The 19,929-nt window shown below is 42.5% G+C and overlaps 1 protein-coding gene across 1 annotated transcript; it reads left to right on the top strand.

The window, feature by feature from the left end:
* Positions 1-10,271: 10,271 nt before the first annotated feature.
* Positions 10,272-19,846, top strand: cacnb3b (calcium channel, voltage-dependent, beta 3b). Its single transcript, XM_070911220.1, has 13 exons — positions 10,272-10,316; positions 13,900-14,019; positions 14,160-14,282; positions 14,415-14,536; positions 14,782-14,834; positions 15,427-15,446; positions 15,674-15,754; positions 18,014-18,072; positions 18,313-18,413; positions 18,579-18,730; positions 19,345-19,440; positions 19,555-19,725; positions 19,817-19,846. The coding sequence occupies exons 1-13, from the start codon at positions 10,272-10,274 to the stop codon at positions 19,844-19,846; spliced, it is 1,173 nt and encodes a 390-aa protein (XP_070767321.1).
* Positions 19,847-19,929: the final 83 nt, after the last annotated feature.

Raw genomic sequence — 19,929 nt, 5'->3', positions numbered from 1 at the left:
CTTTTCAGCGAGGCAAGAGACGTCTTGAGTCCAAAATGAACAATATTTGCATATCTGGATTTTGCTAAAGCAGTAGGCTCTAATTTTAAAATCAGTGATTGAACTTTGTGGGGAAAACATCAGACACAAATTATTATCAGTATTTATATATACATATATAGATATATGGATGTTGCCAAATCTGCTTGTCCTATTGTCACAAACACCAACCAGCTGCTTCAGATCCAGGGCAGTGTGAAATAACACTAACCCCAGTCCGCCCCCCACCCCCCCACCCCGGTGTGTGTATGTACAGTTTTCTCCGGTCTTTTTGACATTGGCAGTATAACCTACCTGACTGGAGCGGTCGATTGGCCCTGTGTAAATGGAAGACGTTTACAGGATGTGAAGGGGGCCAAAGTGCTGGATCAGTGAAAACCGAGACGACCCGCATCCCATCCCTCCCTGCCTGGACAGCGAACACAAGACGTGTCCTTCCTTTGAAAACAGCATCCCAATCAAACAAACATCCAGAAATGTCAATGTGCAGCTAAAGGAAATATTGGAACCCCTCAGATTCTGATCATTATGAAACACATGTAACATAAAGACTTAATTTTCTTCTCGATGTGTAATGAAATTTCAGCAGGAGATGTATAATAATGGATCATTCATTTCATGAATTTCAGTTAAGCAACTAGTCCTGCTGAACACTGAGCTTCAGGGGCCACATCTGCTTTGTAAACATTTCTAAATAAATGACATATTGAGCCACCCTGATGAGTAGATAAGACTCAACGCATTTCTAATATAATACAAACAGATGTGTCAGTGAATGAGTTTGGGCTGATGTCAAACTCACAGGTGATCGTCACATATTCAAAAAAAAAAATAGAAACCCGATAAAAAAAAAAATCTGCAGAAATTCTCGGGGACTGTGCTGTGTGAAAAGTGCAGCTCTTGCATAATTCATTGAGAAAGCTGTAATCTATCCATCCGTGTGTCCGCGCGTGTATGGCTTTGTGTACAGTCATTGATCATGCCGTGAACCCACAAACTGGAGATTTATCTTTCTTGTTTTCTTTTTCTTTTTTTACACAGCGCAGATGCTGCCGGAGCTTCACGTCCACATGAAAGCAGCCGAGCCGTTTTCTCTCGTGTTGTGAAAATGTTTGGACGAGGCGCGGTGCTCTGCCGCTAGTTGATGCCTTTACTGTGAAAAAAAACAACTGTGGCTTTTATTTTTTATTTTTTTACCCTAAGTTGGGCTGAGGTGACCGAGACCCCCGTTATCTGCGGATGTCCCTGACCAATTCAAGCGTCTTTCTCCTTAACGAGGTGGGTCAGTTTCTTTTGGGTCTCCTCAGGGGGGGGGGGGGGCGACTGGATGAGATTTTTGACTGCTACCGTGCTGTACATGAAGGGCTCTGAAAACCAGACTGGATGCCGTCGTGTAACCCTTCATGACTGCACCTCCAGACATAAACAAGCAGTAAAGGTAGACGTATGCTCCACGTTGGGACACCGATAATTAAATCAGACAGGCTGACCTCGCTGGGAATCTTTTCACTTCGGAGTAGAGGAGTCTCGGCATGCATTGGCACTGTCAGTCTGCCAGCAGAAATTAGGGACAGGCGAGCGGGGCTGCAGTGGGCTTTTAAATGTCCACGATGAACGCTTTGGAGCAAAATGAAATAATTGGTCAGCTGGAGCAACAGATGAAAACAATCATCCAGCGCCGTTCAGGCTTCCACCTTATCATTTATATTAGGCTGCGAGAGAAATAATTGCAATTTTGCTCCAGGATAAGCTACAGTAATTACATTTACGCTATTATAATAGTTTTGTCACATATCACACATGCAGTCAGGGTGTGATAATACAGTTTATTTGAATGAGACAAAACATTCATATAATCGACTGTCAACACAACAGCAACTCTCTCCTTCATGTCTTTACTCACTGTAATGTCAGGACATGTGGGACTGACTTATATCTGCTAGTCTGAACTTGCATGCTCATGAGGTTTATGTTATGACAATCATAATATATAATATATATATATATATAATTATATATTATATTCTTACTGTAACCTGTATCCTAAGTATACTTTGCAAAAGATATTATATTAAAAAACGGTCTCCAGTGGAGGCAGACTGACAACCTGAATGTAAAGGCTATGAATTTGGGCAATACTAAATATTAAAGGGGGGGGGGGGGGGCATTAGAGTAGAAGTTCCCTCTATAGCAATGTCATGTGTTGCAATTGGTGATGTAATAGCTGCAAATGATATTGCAATATGCATATGCACCATGGTGTAATGATATTAATCTAGATGACTAGAATTGTTATCCAAATATGTTTACAAATGTAATAATCCTTGTTGTGTATCTGCTGAGTAGAGAACAGTGTTCTATTATTATGAAGGAAAGCGTGATGAAATAACAATGCAATAATGATTCACCGAAAAGTCTTTTTTTCTTTTTTTGTCCTTTTTGTGTTTATGAAGGTTTTTGCTGACTTGCTTGCTTAAGCCTGGTCATCCTGACAATTTCTTAAATCAAAGGTTACCACGACACTCTTGAGGTTGCTTTTTCCCGGAGGTTTGATTTATAGAAGATAGACTGATAGACAGAGAGACAGATAGATAGATGCTGTATTTTTCATAATGAAAACAAATCCCTGAAGGTTGAGAAACCCACTGGTGAGATAATGCATGATCCAGGACACCTCTGGGGCGTCCATCTGCATCTCTGTGAGCACCCAGAGGGTCTGGACTGTGTTAAAGGGGCTTGAAAAGTCAAAACACATGATTATGACAGTGCTGCCAGCCTTTTCCAGCTGGCAAAAAGGTCCTCTAGAGGAGCTAAATTATTGCATCATTTGCTTCAGTGTGTGTCTGGTGGGCAAACTGCAGGGGGTCTGCGCTAGATTCATCCCGAGTGCTGAAAGTCTCCTGCGTCTCATTGAAGCAGGTTTTTGCACTTCAAATCAAACATGTCCTCATGATAAATAAGCTGAAAATGACTTCTGCAATTTGTGCCATTATATTTGAAGTACATAACATTTAGTGAGGTATGAGACACGTTCTTTGGAGTGAGATTTTGTTTTCCATTCATTTTGTCTTTGCTTGTCTTTAGAGGTACAGAGCAGAGTCCTTTGAAAAGTAAAGTAAGCAACATAAATCTTGTCTCGCTAATTTGTCGGAAAGTTGATTTGATCAGATTTTAGGTTGTAGAATAAGGCTGGAGTTTGGTGCATTATTTACAATAGTGTGGAGAGTCATTTCTTATTGATAAATTGCACTTTCACATTGTCAATTTTGACATTGAAAACATTGAAAAACCCATTTGAAGCTTGCATCCTGGACATGCATATAATCACTTCTTAATGTGTCATATTAACAAGAAGAAAACTTCTTCTTTTTTTGTCTGCAGACTAATTTTTGCATTTTTTGGAAATGCATACTTACATTAGCAGCTTGAAACATCTTTCTGCGTTGTGGTTAAATGACTGCTCAGTGATCTAACTAAGATCCTCAGCAGACATTATGTAACATACTGTATGTTTGTGTGCTTAATCAGTACATAAAGTACACTGTCTGAGTGAAGAGCTGCTTGGTGACACTCTCACTCACTTGCCTGTTTGTTTACCTCCTCCCTCCTCCCTGGTGTGCACACTTCAAACAGGGATCAGGTCTGTGTTGGAACACACGCTGTACCTGCATGTCTGAACCCATCAAGTATCGTACAAACCTCATGAAAGGATTTGGCAGCAGCCAGGTGTCATCTCCCTCCACTCAAAAATCAAAACGCAGCATCCCCGGTGCCTTAAAATAGCCCCTCATCCATAATGCACCGGCAGCAGCTCTGCCCACAGAGGGGCTTCGTGTGGGACAGACTAACAGACATCTGCACTCAATGCTTGGGTGCAGCTCCTAAAGCTGCTCCCTCTCTCCTCTTTCTGCCTGTCTCCCGCTCAGCGCAAAGCACCGTGGAGTTTAACTTTCAAACCTTCAGTCATTCATGTTTTATTCACATCTACTGCTCATGCAGAATTCGAATGGATGCCTCCGCCATCTCTCTCTCTCCTCCGCCTCACTGTTTCCTGCAACCTATCCTATGAATTATGAATCTCAACTTTGCTGGAGATTTTCACATCGCCCGTAGTCATGGTTTTATGGAGTCAGACGGGTCTTTTCCGTAGATGCATGTTGTTGATCTCACACTGCATCTTTCGCGAGACGTTTCTGCGCACAAATTATCACAAAAAGCAAATACATCCTTCTTCTCTTGAGATGTTTGGTTGGTTTGTACGGTTTCTAAACAAAACCTCCCACATCCACATCTGTACATATCCATAACACACACGCTCTGCAGCTGAACAGGTGTCAGAGTACAGCCAGCCATGACATCTACAGAACGCACTCAGTGAACGGAGGGCCTCACTGGGGACGCCTCCGCATGTCGAACGGAGACAACTTACATGGCTCTCATATTCCCTCATCACCACAAGACTTTCTCCTGTCTCTAAACTTTTGGCTTTTGACATGTTGAAATCCACAGTGGCTGAAAAAACAATGCGATAGGCCTGTAGAAATGGATGATTGCCCCCTTTGAGATTTTGTCTTTGTGTTTGTGAGTTACACAACATGGTTTGTGTACACCCCTATATACTTACTTGCGTGTACCTTTGGTCTGCATGAGGCCATTTTTCATGGTCTGGGCTAGAAATGTCACTTCCAATTAGGGGAAATCTTAATACTACAACATATAATATATATTTTAGACAACGTCTAAAAGGAGTTTTTCCAACCTTGTGGCAACTGTGTCAACATGACATTAACCACGTACACAAAGAAATAGTCTCCTGACTTTGGCATGAGATCTGACCTCAACACACATCAAACCCTTATGGGATGCCACTTGTGAGGCAGACCTTCATCCACCGTCAGTGCATGACCTCACTGATGCTCACGTGGCTGAATGGGAGCAAATCTCTGCAGCCAGGTTCCAAAATCTTGTGGGAACTTCCCAGAAGAGTGGAGGCAGCATATTAATGCCTTGGACTTTGGAATTGGATGTTCAACTATCGCATATGGGATGTATATTCAAGTGTCCACATACTTTTGTCCATTAAGTGTGAGCTAGAATCCCCAGAAGTGACTTAAATGAGAATATGATGCTTTATGATTATGTTTTTACTCCCTGTATGAGTTTCTGGATCTGAACGCGTGGATTGATTTTACATTGCGATAACAGTGAGAAGAGATTTCATGAGCCTCATCATGTTGCTGTAAAATACAAATCCAATCCAACGTGACAACACATGGCGATCTTGTTCGCCATGGTGATGCTCGTGATAGAGACCTGAATGAACTATACATGCGGTGGTGATACAGAGTCCCATCGGAGAGGCGACGTGGAGATGAAGGGAAGAGAAGAGAGCAGCAGCAGAGAGGGTGGGAAGGATGATATGCAGAGCAGAGAGAGCCTCACTGACGTAGCTAAGGGTTGTGTACTGAGACTGGTGGAGAATAAGAGAGGAGTGGGGGGGGGGGGGGGGGGGGGGGGGGGAGAGAGGGATAGACTGCTTACAAGCACGCTACAGTACACTTCAGTGTTACCCAAGAGAGAGAGCACACCATGACTGACTAGCAGAGAGAGCGAGCAAGAGAGCCGGGGAGTGTGCTCTCCTACCTCCAACTGAGTAAGTACGCTGCGATCTCCTCTGCATCTAATCTCTGCTGCAAATTGCAATGATAGCCACCATAACGATAGATCTGCACATGCTTTTTGAATAATACCTGATCAGATGGTGACAGAAGATAATAGGTTTACTTCATGGAAACGGGAAAAAAAAACCTTTTTCAACTCTGCTTTTGTAATTTTGAGTGAAAGTTTGAGAAATTGAGTTGATGTATGCGGCAGTCAAAGTGGGGCATGGCTGAATTTCCTTTTTTTTTTTCAACAAATCTGATGTATGTCCAAACTCCTCACCCACAGCGTTGACATTTCGGTGGAAAAGTCAGAGTTGCACTACAGCAGAAAATGGCATTTAGTGCAGTTGTGTGACAGAGGGGCAGTGGTGGGAAGCTGTGGGCATACTTGCAGGCGTTCATGCTTTCTCTGTTGGTGGGGGGAAGGAGTGCATTTGGGACCGCTAGGCTTCCTGTGTGGGGTCAATTAAATACTGCATGAGACAGAGCACTAAAAGCCCGTCCTGTGAGGAGCGGAGTGCTTTGTGTGTTTGTGTGTGTGCGTGCATGCATATGTGTGTGTGTTGGCGCATCAGTGTGCATTGCTTTGATTAAATTTGATGAACCAGCAATGTTGTTAGGGCCAAAGATTCCAGTTCAGCTTCTCTTTGAGTTCCTGTTTGGAAACCCTACCTTTTTATTATTTTTTCACCTATTAGAGACAAGAATGAAGTCAGAATGTAAGGAAGTATGCTCTCATTTTTTTTCATATGCCATCTGCATGTTTGGCTGGTCTTATCTAGGACATCTCTCTGTTCTACTATTTTAAACATCTCCAATTGATTCATCTGGTTTTCTTGGCTGTAACATCTGGAATCTGTATGCACAAATGACTTTTATTTTGATAAAGCAACCCTGTGCAGCCGCTATAAACGTACAAGCTTGAAAGAAAACGCACTGTTTTTAGATGTAAAGCTGGAATGTGCGAATATGTAGGGCGCCATTACATATTGATAAGTCTGACATTCCCTCAGTTAGCTCAGCCCACCAGTCAAGACGCACCAATTAGGCCTGACTTAGACCTAGAGCCTGAATCAGGTCAGCTTCTAACAAACACATCTGATTTAATGAAGGATGCAGCAGTGCCATTCTGTGCTGCACTGTAGGTACACAGCTTTATGTGGGTTAGCTCCAGCCTCTCTGCACTTTGAAGCAGTTTGGTGAAGTCAGGTTGAGGGATCCCTGGGGGGATGAAAGCCTAAGTATGCACAGCGTAGCCGGCAAGGCCAAGTCGACAGCGTGGATGAAAGATAGAGATTCCTGGCCGGGGCTCGCTACATCCTGCTCCTCTTCCTCCACTGTATGCCAGCTTCACTGTCGACCCATCCGCGATGATTCACGTCATTACACTGTCGTCACTGCATCTGTAGCATTTCTCTTTGCAGTTGGCTAACACAACATGTCCCCTATTCTTAAAGCTCCATACAGACGGCTGTTACTGTGAGGACTTTGTGTATTTGGTGAGAAAGCAGTTGTGTAGTATGCATTGAAATGATTTGGAAGTGGTTATTTATAGGCTGCTAAGGGCTCATTACAGGCAGGGAGAAAGTATTCTGAGGTAACATTAGAGCAGGAGGAGGGTGGAGCCGCTCGGGACAGGATGGAGTATCAATCTGGGTGGCTCTCCTATTGATCCACTCTGCCCTACTCTGGTTGCACTGTCAGGAGACCTTCTCTCTGACTCTGGATGATCCACCTCTGCCTGTAATGCTGCCTCAGCTCCCTCTGCACACAGATTGTAAGGTGCCTCTTCACAAGTCAAAAGGTTGGAGCCATGGACAGGGGACTGCAGAGGTTAAATCTCCAGATTTGTTGGGGAAACTGGAACTCTGTCTCCTCTGAAGCTGCCCTTTCGCCAAGCCCCCGAGTTCCCAGTTGGTGCAGAGCCTCTCAGTTGCTTACAGTACAAAAGTGTGGTTGTGCTGGGCGGCTCTGCAGTGCTCAGCAAAAAAATAAATAAAGGGCTCAGTATCAAACCTTAATACTTCCTACTAACTGAAATGTGTCTGTAGCAGCGCCAGCATGTATTGAAAACTGCCAGGTGTTAAAGGTCGGCATTGAATGTCAAATCCATAATATTTTTTAATTACATTACAACATGTTTTGCCAATTTTAGATAGCGTTGTATTAAAGTTCTTGTATGGCTGCTTGTGTTTAGACAACATTTATCATTTGAGAACACAAAAGGGAAGAAAAAAGTGTTTGTATCTCTCAAAATAACTGAAAAAGGTTTTGTTCGTTATCAGTACCAAAACTCAATTATTGTGTCTTGATGAGAATTAGCATGTTACAGATCCAATGATGGCTGAAAATGTACATCTAAATAGATAGAAAAATTACTTCATCTACTTTTCTTTTTGTTCACATCCACATCAAGCAGTCAGATTTGTGTCTTTGTTTTAACCATGTTGTGCAGGCCTTTGAAAAAGTGCTAAAAAAGGAAACGTTATGAAGTACACCTGCATCACATTATCAGGAGGATTGAACAACGGTAGATTTAATATCATCCTGCTGGAAAGGAGAAACAAATTGCTGCAGAGAGTGAATATATGCTGTTGGCTGAACAGAGACTCGGCTGTCTGCTCTTGTTGTCCATATAGGCACTTAGTTCACATTCAGATGGGCTATCTGGCATCAGTGAATATAGCTGAGCCAGTCTCAAATCTGCTTTGCTCTTTCTTGGGGGAATTCATCAAAACTCAGTGAACTTTGACAATCCTTCGCCATCCTCTCCCCACTGCCAAACCCCAGTCTGTGATGGGAGGAGTGGAAGTAGAGGAGAGGATAGCTATATTTAGACTGACTGAACAGAAAAAAAAAAAGAAAAAATGATTCTGTAGTTAATCTCTGGTCCTATTGTTCTAATGCACTGAGTGTCTTCCTCCTTCTTTTTTGTCCCTCTGTTTTCGTCACACTCTTTCACCATTTCCCCCTTGCCTTCATCATTCTGTCTCACTCTCTTCAATTGAATTTTAAGAAGTTTAACAGTTAAACAAGCAGGCAAATGACGTGATAAACATTTATTTAAAATCACTTTTCAGGATTGTCGTTCGGGTTTAGTCCTCACTGTCTTGCTCCATCAATCTAATTTGCTATACAGGTATGTTTTCTCTTTCTCCCCTCTCTCCGTGTCTAGCTCTCTTTTCGTTTCTTGTCTTTTCGCTCCCTCTCCATCTTTGTGTTCCTCTCCCACTGTTTGAAAGGCTGATGACTCCATGGCTGCTTCATGCACAGCACTAATGATGAAAATAGTCACCCTATCTGTTCCAGAGGCAGCTGAGGGAGCTAGTTGCTCAAACTGCAATAACATGTGTGTGCATGTGTGTGTGTGTGTGTGTGTGTGTGTTAGAAAGCTTGCTCGCTTGCTTTCCTTTAACTTTAAAAAGCCAAGCAGAAATATAGCCCTGAGACATTTTTTGCTAAAAGCCCTGGTGAAGTGCACTTAATTCTTAAGCAGCCAAAGTTGAATGAGGGTGAGAGAGCGCATGCTGCCAGCATAATGATTTGCAAAGTAGGGTCCTCGGTGCCTGGGGCAACCTGGAGAGCAGGCATGCAGCCCCGGCTTGCCAGGAACAACGAGGCTGTCTCCTACAATAAGAGACCTCCCTGCTGGCGTATTAAGACGTCTGATGGACTCTAGATGGCTGCTTGCTGACTCACCGCTGCATTTCTGTTCTGTAGGCTCATGCATCACCTTCCTGTCAGGAGGATGGTGCAGGGGCAGGCAGGCGGGCACAGCCCTGCCCTCCCCTATTCCTCTCCTCTCCCTCTTTTAATTTCTCCATTCATGTCCACCTCTCGTTCTGTCTCCCTGTCCTTCGCTAACTTTACACCCTTTGTGTTAGCTTTTGCCATCATTGCTGTTGAAGCAGTCACCTGTTAAGCAACGATCGGCAGCAGAATGACAATTATAAACCCTCAGTTGTCTCTCAGCATTTCCTCGCCTGGTTGTTGTTATTAACACTTAGCATGGATTACATAACTGCTCAGTCTTTGTTCTGTCTTATTTATAGAAGTTCTATCTGTGCCCAGTGAAAAAAGACACTCTGCAGTGTGAGATTAAACACCAGACCAACCTGGTTGCTTTCATGTCACTTTTTCAGGATCTTTTAGAGCGGGAATTGATGTAAGATGAATGTAAGGGGAAAACTTGGAAGGGTTGTGATGCTGGAAAAGGGATACATGAGATCTGTGGCGTGGTGGGGTGAGTCAGGAGAGGAGAGGAGAGGAGAGGAGAGGAGAGACAGTGCATGAAACCAGAGGAAAGCTCCTTTTCTTACATGAGGGCTGACTCGAAGCTGAAGAAACCTGCTGTACTGTACCAGTACGCGGGCGTGAACACACCAGTGCTGCAGTCAGGGCATCAATTTTGTATAGGAAATGGCTGTTGAGGCAGCGCAGCAACGTCAGCTGTGAAGCACTTAGGCTGAGCGCGCCACCCTCTCTCCCCCCCTGTAACCACGGGCTGAGGGGAGGAGGGTTCTGCCGTTTCTGTGCAATGGGGGAGAAGAGAGCGCTGGCAGCAGAATCATGTCTGCCTCCGACTCAAGCGCTACAGGACTCATCTGTAACAAGGTACGCCGTTGATGCTCCCCGTTTTGTTTAATCACTCTGCATGCAAACTCAGTCTCTTCATCCATGAGTCCCCTGTCTGTCTGCTCTGAGACATCTTCTTCTCTCTGTTTTTCCTCTTCTCCCCCTCCCCTCTCACTCTTGTCTCAGCAGAAGTCTATTCTGGTTCACTCACTTTGCCAGCATCTCCTCACGTCCCCTCCCTCCTTTCTCCTCATCGTCTTTGAACATACTGTACTGCTCACATGCAGTTTGTCTATCTATCTCAACTCTGTATAGGCTACTTTGCAGCTCTGCATTGAACTTGTACCTCACTGGGAGGCCCATCTGTTGAATGTCATTGATTTTGACTATGTTAGAGTCTTATCTCCTGCCTTTTTATGAAGTCATTCCTACCTTTTAATAGTGTAGCTGAGCTCATACTTGTGGTTCTTTGGATATGCAACAGCCACTTAAGAGTCCACTGTGAAATTTTAAAAATTAAAAAGATATCCAGTGATAAGTGAGTATATTTTTCTTTGCAGTAAATCCCTCTTTGTGTTACTATCTGTCTGCTAAAATGACTAACTTTGGAAGATACCCACTTGATTTGATTAACTCCGACTACTGAAGCCTCATATTAACTATATATATATATATATATATATATATATATATATATATACTTACGTATATATTTTTGCACAGGATGAGGACTCTGGATTTTGTCCCACATCACTTACAATGGAAGCACGTTAGGATCTCTTAATGGCTAGTTTGAACAGGAGAAATGATCACAGCAAACAAAAACTGTTTTAATGTACTGTACATTTGGACATAGTATTGTTTTATGACAGATTTGAAACAATCCTTTCCTTTGCAATATGCATGCCCATAATATTTTTGGTGTTGCTGAAGAGGGGGATCTGTCTGAACATTAGTTTCAGTGTCTTTTCTGTCGGCTTCTCAGTTGGTGAGCATTTTAAAATCTTCCAGGTTTTGTATTTTATCTCTTTTATAAACACAAGGTGAATTTATACATTTGGCTTCTTCATTCATACACATGGAGAGAAACACAAAAAACAGGAGTCTGAAATATCTCTGGCTGGGAATGGCTTTGAACAGCACAGCACTGAGGGATGTGTCAGAATTACCAATGAGGTGAAGTTTGTCGAAACTACACAGTAATAATGTGTGAATATCAGGCACTTATCACACAGATGAAAGACACCAAGGAAGAGTGGGAATGAGAGATACAGAAGCAGAGTACATTGGTTTACATGAGATGATTCAAAACTTCCCACACAATTGAAAGATATCTCCTTGTCATTAAACCTTAAACAGTGATCTGCAACTTTTCTGTCACTTTTTGTATTGAAAGCTCAGACAGTTCATCTTAATACATCTGGAATGTAATGTCAGTAGTGGGGCGACAGGGAGCAACACACTACAACAACATATTCAATACATATCAAGTGATTATGTGGATTAAGTGGTGTGATGCTTTAGCAAAGGGCACTAACAAAGAGAAAGAGACAGGCAGTCCTGTGCTTCAACTTAAAGGGAATGTGTAGCTTTCTCTTATTTGTCATTTTTTTAATCCACAAGGGAATTTTCATTTTTGTCCATCTTCATCAAATTAAAACAATATCAAAATGTGATTGTTATAAGTGAAGACATGTGTAGACACGACAGAAGAGACAGATTTATAGATATTCTGTGCTAAAGAGACTCAGTCTGTCCTTCAGGATATTAAGAAGAACTCTATATGCTTTAATTAGGTTTTGTTTCTTCTGCTGGTAGACTCTTCAGATTCTGCTCCACCTCTGGTAGAATCAGAATCAGAATCAGAAACTGTTTATTGCCAAGTAACATACATTACAAGGAATTTGCTGTGGTCTGAAGGTGCTATTGTTTTGATAACAAATAAGTAGAATATAAAGCTAAAATAAGAATAAGAATAAAAATAAAAATAAGATAAGATAAATAACAACAGTGCAGTGACCAGAATAAAGTAAAGTGTCCAGGTAAAGTGTCCAGTAGGGGGTGGGTGCGTTAATGTAACTCAGGGGGGACAGGGGTGATGTACGTTAATATAACGTATAAGTAGTGTTTGTATTCGGGGGGGGGTCAATGTAAGTTCGTCAGGTTGACTGCAGAGGGGAAGAAGCTGTTTTTGTGGCGGGAGGTTTTGGTCCTGATGGACCGCAGCCTCCTGCCAGAGGGGAGAGGGTCGAACAGATGGTGTCCGGGGTGGGAGGGGTCGGCAGCGATCTTCCCTGCTCTCCTCAGGGTCCTGGAGGAGTACAGGTCCTGAAGAGATGGGAGGTTGCAGCCGATCACCCTCTCTGCAGAGCGGATGATACGCTGCAGTCTGCGTCTGTCCTTGGTGGAGGCAGCAGCGTACCAGACGGTGATGGAGGAGGTGAGGATGGACTGTATGATGGCAGTGTAGAAGTGAACCAGCATTGTTTGTGGCAGGTTAAACTTCCTCATCTGCCTCAGGAAGTACATCCTCTGTTGGGCTTTCTTGATGAGGGAGCTTTGATATTCAAATGATATCCACCAACTCTGCGCTGGATTTTTTTTTGGGAGGGGGGGGCGCAAAGTAGGGATGGAAAAGGGGGTGGAGGAGGGAAGAGAAGAGGGAGGAGGAGACAGGTGGGGAGTGGGGGGTGAAAGGAAAGAAGGATGACGCTGTTATTGAGCTATATTTGGCTGCTTTATGTGGGTGCTCCTGTCTTGTCTGTCTTGTATGTGAGGAGTCTTCCAGCCCTGCAGCCAGCTGGGACTGCAGCCACCGGGGACGAGCCGGATGCTGATGGAGTGAAATGTAGGATCTGAAGTGAGACTTTGTGAGAGTTTTATCGGTCCCCAAGTTTACATGTTTGTGCAAAGAGGGTGGCAGGAGTATGATTGGTGCTACGAGACAAATACATTTGAATTAAATGTTCAACTTTCTTGATCTGAATGCTGTGATTGGTTGAAATTCTGATCTTCAAACTCAAAATATGTAATTAAAATTGATTTGTCTAGTGAGACAACTTCTAAACCACATCCTTTGTTGACACAGACCAATCTGGAGTCTAGAAAATGGATCGAAAGATGGATTTTGTAGCATTATCCTGTATTATCAGTATTCTTGTCAGAATTGTGTCTTAGTGTTTTTAGTGTTTAGTGTTCTCTGGGCTTTTGCCAACATCTGGTGTGCCTAGCTGAGTGGATACATAGACAACAAGTACTGTGCTGGCAGTTGGTGTTGTTGCAGTTCTCACGCACATGTTCCCCTGAGACGGCTGCTTTGGAAAGCTGCAGGAACTTGCTGGTCCTTGCAGGCTGGATCACATGGCTTCGGGAAAGGACAGGCGGGTTCAGAGACAGGTTGAACAAGGAGAAAGACATGGGAGACACAGAGGGAGATGTAGGTGATCTGTTTGGAGCTGCATCGGAGCTATTTGCCATAAGTGAACAGCTACTATATCATGAGTAATTCGGAAGTAGTAACAGCTGCTACGAGGTGTTAGGTACGGTGGTGGTTTTATCTCCTCGCTGCCTGCGCTGTAACAGTTATTTCTCTCCTCTCCTTCCCTCTCCTCCTTTCTGTCAGGGTTCAGCCGATTCCTACACTAGTCGACCCTCGGATTCCGACCTGTCCCTGGAGGAGGACCAGGAGGCGTCTCGGCGTGAAGCCGAGCGCCAGGCTCAGCTGCAGCTAGAGAGAGCCAAGGTGAGAGCCCCAATGGTCAACGGTCAATGCTTGTCCTTTAATTCACCTTCAGTTCCCGAGTCATGTTAATAATAAAAATACCAAAATGTTTGGTGAGTATATCTCGTTTATATTTTTTTTACTTTTTTGTCTTTCAATAGTCTAAACCAGTAGCATTTGCAGTGAAAACCAATGTGAGTTACTGCGGGGCCCTTGATGAAGATTGTCCAGTCCAAGGTGCCGCCATTAACTTTGAAACCAAAGACTTTCTGCACATAAAAGAGGTGAGAGGCCTTCAGCATCAAGATTATCAGATCACTGGCAAATAAAGACTTTTACTATTAAACTCGATCCACATCAACGCATTTTGCCGCACAACTTCTATGTCATAAAAGGTGTGTTTCAATGTTATGCAGAAATACAACAATGATTGGTGGATTGGTCGGCTGGTGAAGGAAGGGGCAGACATCACTTTCATCCCGAGCCCAGTCAAACTAGAGGCCATGAGGATAAAACAAGAGCAGAAAGCAGCAGCAAGGTCAGAGGTCACACAGCTCTGAGAGATGTCTGTGTCTCTGTTATCACTCCTCTACTTGTCTTTCTGTCTCTCTCCGTTGCCCTGATTCCACCAGCTTCCTGTCGAGCACAGTCTTTGAAAACTTTTTTTTTTTTTTTAGAACTAGTTCTTGCTCATGTGTTGCTCTGTTTTGGAAGTCCTTCTTTCTAAATTGCCTCCTGAGGGGGTTCACGCATAATGAAGCTTTGCATTATGTTGCTCCACAGGAAAGGAGGGAACGCTTCATCCGGAGGCTGGAGGTCCACCCCGCCATCTGCAGGTAAGTGGAGTGGACTGGAGGAGTCCTGCTACCGCATCTGTCTGCTCGGCCTCTACTGTGACTGCATGCTCTCACAGGTCCACATTTGCATACAGGGCTATTCCTGGGCTAAAGCTTCAGAAGTAATGTGTTGGAAACATCCTCTCAACATAGTTTGCCTTTTATGTCAAACTAAGCTAAATGATTACGTGAGATGACCACTGAATTGTGATCATAATCATAATCAGAAATACTTTATTGATCCCCGGGGGGAAATTATACAGTATTGGTGCTCCCATTCAAGAGTAGAAAGTAGCATAAATTTAGAAATAAGACTATGTACAAAAATAAGATATACAAAATAAGAAATAGGAAATAAAATGTATGCACATTTACAATATTTAAGTGAAAAATAAAAGTAAAAAATATATACAATAACAATATATATGTATGTATATATATATATGTGTGTGTATGTATGCATTTCTTTGTTAATGCACTCTTACGGACATTTAAAACTAATTTCCTGCTGAAGTAATGACTTACTGCCAGAACCTACTTATTATTAGTTTTTATCCGTCTTGCTTAATGTTTGTTTTTTTTATTCTGAAAGCCAAACAGAAGCAGAAACAGGTATGTTTGCCATTGTGCCTCTTCCTCTGTGTATCACTTTACATCTTTACAATTTACAACACCCTCAATTATACTGCTACATGTAATGCATTTCACTGCCTTTTAATGGCTATTAACATGCAGAGTGACTACTTATCATTATTTTGAGTGGTTTTTCCACAAAAAAGTTCAATAACATGATTAAAAATTCTTAAAATTACATCTGTCTGTGCTTGTGGTCTGTGCAGACTGAACATGTTCCTCCATATGATGTGGTCCCTTCCATGCGGCCGGTGGTGCTGGTGGGACCTTCACTGAAAGGCTATGAGGTGAGACAGCCATCAATACTGCTTTTCAGTTTGTATAGTTTGGTTCTGTTTATTCAAGTCTGGCCTTGTTTTTGGATTCTGGATGCCTGGATGTGATCAGGGTCCAGCCCCAGACATTTCATCTAATGCCATCATCATGTAAAAATTTAAATTTGTCCAAGAGAAAATCCAAATCCCTGCAAAACGAATTGCATTCCCATCAGCCTCGGCTGTACTTTGTGTTTAGTTCTTATTACCAAATGTTAGCATGCTAACATGGTAAACTGCTAAACACCAGCATCAGCACCAGATTGTCATTATGAGCATGTTAGCATGCTGTGTCAAAGTGCAGCCTCACAGAGCTGCTAGCATGTAGTCTTTTTTTATTGTTGTTCCTTTATGCAGTGGTGATTTCAGATGGGTATTTAACATTATACACTTTGTTTTGATTAATCGAAAAAAGGACAATCAGTACATTCATTAATAATGAAAAGAACTGTCAATACGAGCCATATATGTGACTTGTGTGAGTGTTTCAGCTCAGTCTCTGGTCGTTTCTTCTCGGGACTGTCATTGTTTGGTCCAGTTTAATCTGGACTGTATTTTCTGATCCAGCATGGACTCGCCTGGTTTGATCTAAAGGGAATCACTCTCGCCTCCATTATCCCATTAACACTGATACTAAACACCACAGTCACATCCTGATGAAATTATAGCACACACAACAGGAATCTTAGATCCATTTTGAGTGATACAGAAATGCATGTATGCCCCTTTACATTAGCGACTGTATGTGAGATTCTCCTGTACTAGACTCTCTGTAACACACACGGGATGAGATGTATCAAAACACAATGGAATTAAACTCAATTAATTTCAGAATATGTCAATTTCTAACGAATGTGCGGGTGAATATGCTGAAATGTGAGGCGTGTAATTGAACAGAGCGTCTCTGTGCTTCAACATTTTCTCTCAGCCTCGCTCTCTCTTCTGTGACTGCGCAGGCTGTGTGCCAAGCCGTTTGTTTTGTGTGTGTGTGTGTGAAATATTTATGCATCACTCTGGTGATGTGCTTTGGGGATGCTCCAGTGGTGAACGCCAGCCTGCCTCCTTCTTTCTTCCCCTCTCGTTCTCTTTCTCTCTGCTTTGCCTTCTCTTCTACATATTCTTCTCTGTCGCTCGCCATTGTTCATCGACATTGCCGTCCTTTTTCCCTCTCTTGCACTCTCTTCCTGCTGTTCCTTCATCTCCCTGTTACACCGTGGAGGAGCAACACCACTGCGCGCTTCATCCCCTATTCCGAAGGCCATCCATTTTTCAGGACTGTTTGAAAATAGACTGCTTCACTTCGCCCTCACAGTGCACATGCAAACATACACAAGCACACTCTGTCGTTCTTGTTTGAAGACATAAATAAACTCTGCTTGGACAAATCTTTTTTGTCTGATATGGTTTTTCCACAAAAAAGTTCAATAACGTGATTAAAAATTCTTAAAATTACATCTAGTCCTTCTCCCTCTCTGCACATACGTCACTCTCCACAGTGAAGCTCAACAATAAGCAAAACACATTTTTGAGAGGAGGGGGACTTTAAAGGTGCTCATTTCCATCTATGCTGACAGTCCTTTCTGGTGATACTACCATCTTCCTTCACGAGGAATGTAATTGTTTTAATTACTTTGACATGTCTTTTCAGTCCTGATACATTGCGCTAAATGTGAATGTGCCAAATTGATTGTGTGTGTTCTCATGTGACTGTTTTTACGCTGCTATTTTGGCTGATGATTTCTGGTCTGTATAACACTCAACAATCTTTACTTTAAGACCCCCTATTTAGTATTCATTAGCAGCAAATAAACATTTGATAAATGGTTTGTAACACACTGTAATGTAGTTGTAAGCAGATATAAGTTGCACCCATAAGTGAAGGCTGATGGTTAACAGATAATGATGATAACATAGTAAAACACAGGTGTAAGAATATAAAATATGGAGAAGATATAATTGTTGATGAATACTATATATTAATAAACACTTAAAAGTGTCCTTATAGCTGCTTACATTTACATTATAGTGTGTTATAAACCATTTATTAAATCTTTATATAGTGCTTATAAATGCTAAATAGGGGGACTTTAACTAAAGTGTTACCAAAATCAAAAGTGAGTGAAACAAATAAGTAATAATGTTGGACAAAGTGTGTGTGCATGTGTGTATATTTCATTACACTAGTCCCTCCTAACTTCTCTCCACTCTTCCTTCCTCCTATCTGTCGCCTAGGTAACAGACATGATGCAGAAAGCCTTGTTTGACTTCCTAAAGCACAGATTTGACGGCAGGTGGGTACGGCTGTCCGTGTTGCTCTCTGTAGCTGCGGCTCAGTGTGCAGTAACTCTGTGACCGAGCTCCAGAGCTGTTTCATGGGATTCTGCCTATCACGTTTCATGGTCGATAGGACACATGATGATGATGATGATGATGATGATGATTTATTTTTAGCTGCAAGCGAGTGCAAGTTCATCTCATCCTTTGAAATGGAACAGTTGTGGATGTGATGTGATAAGACGCTTCTTCTGCAGGATCTCTATTACACGGGTGACTGCTGATCTGTCACTGGCGAAGCGCTCGGTGCTGAACAAGAAGGCCATAATGGAGAGATCCAACACGCGCTCCAGTCTGGGTGAGTGACAAGAAAGTTGCCTTTGATCTTTTGTTGCTAAATAAAGATTAATACCTGCTAAGAAAAGACACCTCGTCTTTCTTTAATGTTAAGCCTCTACTAAAGTAAGCGATGTTTGCTGTGTTGAACGTGTCAACTCGCTGTCTGTCTTTGGTTTGTTGACAGCTGAGGTCCAGAGTGAGATAGAGAGGATCTTTGAGCTGGCCAAGTCTCTTCAGCTGGTCGTCCTGGATGCAGACACCATCAACCACCCAGCACAGCTCCTCAAAACCTCTCTGGCTCCCATCATCGTCTACGTCAAAGTCTCCTCGCCTAAAGTAGAGCACAACCCACATAAACTTCACAAAGAAATGCATTCAAGGCTGACGGAATGTTTTTGCCTATATAATAAAATTAGAGCTGAAACAGAGGAATAATCCATCAGTTGATCGACAGAAAATGAATCAGCAGCTATTTTGATAACTGATTCATCATTTTGGTTGTTTATTCAAGTAAAGAAATATAAAACATTTGCTGGTTCCAGCATCTCCAGTGCAAGGACTTTTCATTTTTCACCTATTTTTAACATTTTATAGATTTAACGATTCAATCGGTAATGAAATAATCATTAGTTGCAGTCCTAATCACAATGAATCACAGAATATGTTGCTTGAATTGAAAAAGGCAGGAGGGTTTTTACATGTTTTACAACTCATGTACTTTGACCACACAGGCTAACATGGGCTTGAAATCTGTTAAAAGCAGGTTGAAAGAGGGAAGACTATGTTCAGGTTTCAGATGACATGCCATGAAGCGCTCACTTTACATGACTAAATAAAAGAAGAAAACAATGAGGAAAATTATGAAGAAATTTAATGAGAACCCTGCATTTGATAACCTTCATTACTTGGGTTTTTCTTTACTGCTTTTCTCTATTTGTCTCACCTCACAGGTTCTTCAGCGGCTGATCAAATCTCGAGGGAAATCACAAAGCAAACACCTCAATGTCCAGATGATGGCAGGCGACAAGCTGGCTCAGTGTCCGCCTGTATGTCACTCTGCCTAAAATTCAGAATTATAATGCTTGAAAGTTCATACAGAGATCTTTTATGAACACTGAGTGGTGTAACTTTTCTTTCTCATCTCATCTTTGACTCATTAGGAGATGTTTGACGTCATCCTGGACGAGAATCAGCTGGAAGATGCCTGTGAACACCTCGCGGAGTACCTGGAAATTTACTGGCGTGCTACACATCTCCCGTGTTCTGCCCCTGTTAACCCCTTACTGGACCAAAGTGTGATCACCCCACCCTCAGCTAACTCCAGCCAACAGGTAAGACACACACGCAACTCACGCTTGATGTGTAAACGTTTCGGCTGCATTATTAATCACAACTTTTCTGCCTCCTGTGTCCACTCACTAGTTTTCTGAGACTCAAGAGTTGATAGAATGATTACTTCTGCAGACATGAGGTGAGAAGAGATCTTACATTTCTTTTGCTACTGGTTTCTGCTACTTGTACAGTTTTCTCTCTTG

Source organism: Enoplosus armatus, chromosome 8 (genome assembly GCF_043641665.1).
Source record: "Enoplosus armatus isolate fEnoArm2 chromosome 8, fEnoArm2.hap1, whole genome shotgun sequence".
Taxonomy (NCBI): Eukaryota; Metazoa; Chordata; class Actinopteri; order Centrarchiformes; family Enoplosidae; genus Enoplosus; species Enoplosus armatus.
Note: the sequence above shows the minus strand (reverse complement) of the source record. Positions and strands in the feature narration are given on the sequence as shown.

What these genes read in the sequence shown, in the direction of transcription:
- cacnb3b (XM_070911220.1), top strand. Translation starts at nt 10,272, where the DNA reads ATGTCTGCCTCCGACTCAAGCGCTACAGGACTCATCTGTAACAAG. An exon ending in AGCTGGCTCAGTGTCCGCCT is followed by an intron (nt 19,441 to 19,554) that starts GTATGTCACTCT and finishes TTGACTCATTAG; the next exon opens with GAGATGTTTGACGTCATCCT. An exon ending in CAGCTAACTCCAGCCAACAG is followed by an intron (nt 19,726 to 19,816) that starts GTAAGACACACA and finishes TCCACTCACTAG; the next exon opens with TTTTCTGAGACTCAAGAGTT.